Source organism: Aplysia californica, unplaced genomic scaffold (genome assembly GCF_000002075.1).
Source record: "Aplysia californica isolate F4 #8 unplaced genomic scaffold, AplCal3.0 scaffold00534, whole genome shotgun sequence".
Lineage (NCBI taxonomy): Eukaryota > Metazoa > Mollusca > Gastropoda > Aplysiida > Aplysiidae > Aplysia > Aplysia californica.
In genome coordinates this window covers 204,942-209,611 of record NW_004797804.1, presented here as the reverse complement: position 1 = coordinate 209,611, position 4,670 = coordinate 204,942, and the positions used below count along the sequence as shown (strand labels likewise).

Here is a 4,670-nt window from a genome sequence, read left to right as displayed (position 1 = left end):
AAGAAGAAGTATAATAAGAAAAATAAAAATAATCAGCATAATAATTAGTAATAACAGCTGCAGAAAGAAACATGTTTTGAGGCTTAGGGGTTACGAAATTAAATAAGGAAAAATTAAAGAGACGAAATAAAATGAAAAGGACAAAGAGAAGAATAAATGAGAAGGAAAAGCTCTAAGAGAAAAGGTGCCTGGGGGACTTGGCCCAGAGAAAGGAAGAGAACTAAACAAAAGACCACAATGGGAAATCCCATCAAAAGGCACATTTTCCAGATTTAAAAAAAAAAAAAAATCAAAATTACAATAATATATTCAAAGTGTACTGCGGTGTTCGGATCCCTCTTTTAAAATCATAATGTCAATCGCTGTCAAATTTCAAACTTCAAACTACTTCAATAGTTGTTTTGTTTTCCTCTTTAAAAAAAACAACCTAAATCGTTGATAAATTTGTTATAATTTCAAAGTTCAAAACACACAGGACTTTGACTTCTAATCTACATGGTGTTTTAATTTGTAAAATACCATACAGCTATAACTTTTGAATTAAAAAATTCAAAATCTAAGAACATTGTACTTGGATCGTTTCTTCTATTGTACCCTCTTATAAAAAAACAACATCATAATAACATTTATAACTTTTATATTTTAAAGTTCATAACAAAGTCTTTCAAGCGGTATAATGCAATACTAAAACGTCATAACTCAGGAATTTTAATTATGTGACTGCGATCATGTGACTTTCCCATTGTGGCCTTGACTACTAGATCTACACTCTAACATGTATAACAATTATATAGATCTAGAAGATTGTGGTGTAGGAACACAATGACATACGACTTGGTGGGCCTGTGAACAGGACAGAGACAGAGAGCAGGCTGGTTAGCGGGACGTACAACATCTAACAAGCGGACAGTTAGAAAATGTTAAGAGTACGCCATTAGCCGATATTTATAGTAACAGCCTTCTTGTTTGACCTACTCTTTAACATACATTAAAATAATGAGCATTATCATAACACTTTGCTGAAATGAAAAAAAAAAGCTTTCTTATTTTACTCCCCCCCTTTTTTTTTTCCAAATCAGACAGTGAGACAGTAGGTCTGGAACTTCTTTTGTCTTTATGAATGAAGAACACTATTTTATGACACAAACAAGATGGCTGTTACTATAAATATCAACCAATGGTGTACTCCCAACGTTCTCTAACTATCCGCTTTTCAACATCTACAGCCACAGACTGGACACCACATACAGTGGCTCACTCCTCTTTACTCACAACACAATGGAGCCTACTGTGTACGTGTTGCTACGGTATTTTTGTAAAGCACTCGCAGAGCCTGTGTTCTTTAACCCTATCCGTACGTCGTGTTTTACTATCGTATCCATACGACGTAGGGAACTCTGCGCCACCACTTTCCAAAGAGGAATTTACTCGTTAATCCGATCCGTACGCTTTGCATAGCAGTCTGTCAAAATGAATTTTTTGACAAATACTGAAGTTTCACAGAGATCTTCTCACTAGAAGTAGATCTATTCTAAAATGCGAAGCATACAACTCCGGGGGTACAAAATGACCCCAGGGCATACGGATAGGGTTAACTGAGGCTGAGTGCTATTTAATGTCATATATATTATTATATTAGTATACCATGATTTATTAGATTGGTTGGTTAGAATCATGGCAAATTTTAAAGCTGCCATTATGTTATATGATTTTATAGACAGCATTCATACTGTAATTTATAAGTGGCTGCTTCAACCCTGTCTATCTGGGCAAGCCTGGACAGAGTGAGATAAAACATCTCACATGACACAGATGAAGACATTAACTTTTTATAAAAATAATAACTTCCCTACTCAGGAATAGAACTCACATCTTCTGCATGTAACAGCAAAATGCCTGACCATTACACCACAGACGCCAGTACTCCTCTATTTGAGAGGCGGAGGAAAAAAAACAACTACAAAAAAACTCAATAGAAACATCATCAAAAATGTCGGTAGCAACATCTCTTCTGCTGGGTGTTTGATACTACAAAAAGTTTGTACTGTTTGTAGCCAGCGTCGTAGGCCTATCTTGTAGATCTATACAAAGAGTGGGGGAAAAGATTGCTCTCATCAAAATTTCTGTTTGATAAGAAATGAAACAAAACATCTTCAAAAGCGCCAGTGTTATAAATAATGTCTACTATTGGCTGTAGATTTTGGAGGATGCTATTTCTTTGTTTTTTGGGTTTTTTTCCTTTTTTTTTTTTAAAGGAGTGAACCATCCTGTAGTGTACAATCTTTGCCTACAGCCACTGTCAAGTCTATCGCGAGGTCACATCAATGACGTCAGCGGTGGACTGGGACTGGGGTATCATTCTAATTAATTTTGTAATTATTGACCCTAATATCATTATTGTTATTATTAATATTGTGTTAGAAAGTGAAACCTCACAAGCATTACCCTGGCTTTAAACAGTTTGCTACAGAGACTTGTACCTACCTATTCTTTTTTAATGGTCGTCATCCATTGTATTTGTTTGTTTGTTTTTTAAAGTGTTTTACGGCGCTCGCAACTGCATAAGGTCATATGAGCGCGCATCCATTGTATAAATTACAATTTGATACAAATATTCACTGAATGACAAAAAAATTAGAAGGTAGAACTTGTAGTAACGGAATACAAACAAACTTAGGTTGTCTGTAATTATGTTTTACGCACTCATTGACCCAAATTCAGGTCAATTAAGAGGTGGGAAAATGCTTAGGCAAGGTTTCACCGTCCTGTTATGTTAGTGGATCTATCGAGGGGGTTATGAACACATAACTACGACCGATACACTGTAAAAAGAAAACAAGTTATGTAGCATAATACATCAGTGCATGGTACAATCAACTACTGACAAAAAGGCGTACGTATTATGTTCTAGCTCGGTATAAAAACAACAAATGGTCGCTTTTTAGGACAAGCAGGCTAACCCAGATTTCTGGGGGTTTCCAGAAATCTTGACCTACAACAAAAGTGGGCATTGCCCTACCTATAGGAGAAGTTTGGTTTCATTGGTGTGTATATTTGTTTGGTTATAGAGAAAACTCTCCTTGTCTTTTAAAGAAACTGAACAAGGGGCAAAAACTTTACCTTCGATTTTCTCAAAACAGCATTTTTTGGAATAGCCACCTTGTGCTTAAAAGCGACCAAATAGCTTAAGGACTATATAAACAAACACCACAGGGGGCAGACATAATAATATTGTTAATGCGCTACAAAAAAGACTTAATACACAATCCATACAGACATACATGTATTATTTTTATTTTGACTGACCCCCCCCCCCCTTCCGGCACATGCGTACACACAAGCTGACCGACTGACCTCCAGAATCCGGTCCTGTTCCTTCTTCCGTAGCTCATCCAGTCTGTCCTTCTCCCTCCTGGCCTCATCCTCCACCTGCTGCTGTTGTTCCAGAAGCTTCTGCTCAGCCACAGCCTTCTCCACCTAGCAATGGGGACAAGAAACAACAACAGCATACTGTAGATGTTTCATGCCTTGGTGCATCCTACCAATATTTATTCAAAAAACGGCCTATATACCAAAAAGCATCCTTAGGTATTACCTTGTCTTTTAATAAGTTGTCCGCCCTACCCCTGACACTAATCCCTTACCTTGTCTTTACACAAGTTGTCTACCCCTGATTCCAATCCCTTACCTCATCTTTACATAAGTTGTTCACCCAGCTACCCTTACCTTGTCTTTACACATGTTGTTCATCCTCACCTTTACTCTAACCCTTACCTTGTCTTTACCCAAACTGTTCACTCTAACCCTTACCTTGTCTTTACACAAGTTGTTCACCCTCACCTTCACTCTAACACTTACCTTGTCTTTACACAAGTTGTTCACCCTCACCTTCACTCTAACACTTACCTTGTCTTTACACAAGTTGTTCACCCTGCTACCCTGAGCGTCCACTGTCTTCTCAAAGTCGGCGTGCCTCCTCAGCAGCTCCTCCACTTCCTCTATGGAGCCACCGTTCTTGCCCTTGAGCAGCGGCTCTCGGAGACTCATCCACGCCTCGATCTGCTCGATCTCGTGACGGAGTTTCTGGAACAAGTAGAATGAATTGTAAGGATTTTAGGCTCTTTTTGACACAGTATATTTGTGAGAATATATTTGTGAGGCAGCACTGTGAAATCAGCTGCTAGTCAAAATAATGACAGTGAAGAAACAGGCATTTTTCTGCAGGTTTGAAAATTTTTTATTGGATTTTTGCTTTTTGGCTCAACACCTTTCATGCCCGTTAAAGAACCCATTTCTAAGTGGATTTTACAGAAAAAAGTTGATTAAAGGCATAGAAAATGTAAATTTTCAGTTTCCAGAGACTCTCTAGCAAAGAAAATAATGCAACTTTGGCGGTAATTTTTCTCGGTAATTTTATCTCTGAAACCAGGCGACCCCCACTTCCTTCAATCGCCAATATCTACACTTGCATCCGAAGATAAATTAATACTTTTTCTTTCAAAAGCAAGACAAATGAACAAGCTTTAAGATGGTACCAATAACTCCATATGCCCAAAAATTGACGAGTGCCTGATTCCACTGCGACGTGACACAGTACTCTTTTTTACTCTTTGTCTAAACTGTATGTATGTATAAATCATATGTAAGCGCATGTGTGTGTTTGGAGGGGG

The 4,670-nt window shown here is 37.8% G+C and overlaps 1 protein-coding gene across 1 annotated transcript in view; it reads right to left on the bottom strand.

Annotated features, from left to right (window-relative positions):
- The window catches only part of LOC101851601 (spectrin beta chain, non-erythrocytic 2), a gene marked incomplete at its 5' end in the record, with an annotated part of 86,152 nt that overhangs the window by 26,684 nt on the left and 54,798 nt on the right, over positions 1 to 4,670 (bottom strand). Inside the window, 3 exon segments of the mRNA XM_013087018.2 lie at positions 832 to 843; positions 3,355 to 3,477; positions 3,859 to 4,083. Of these exon segments, the coding sequence (XP_012942472.1) occupies positions 832 to 843; positions 3,355 to 3,477; positions 3,859 to 4,083 (360 nt within the window).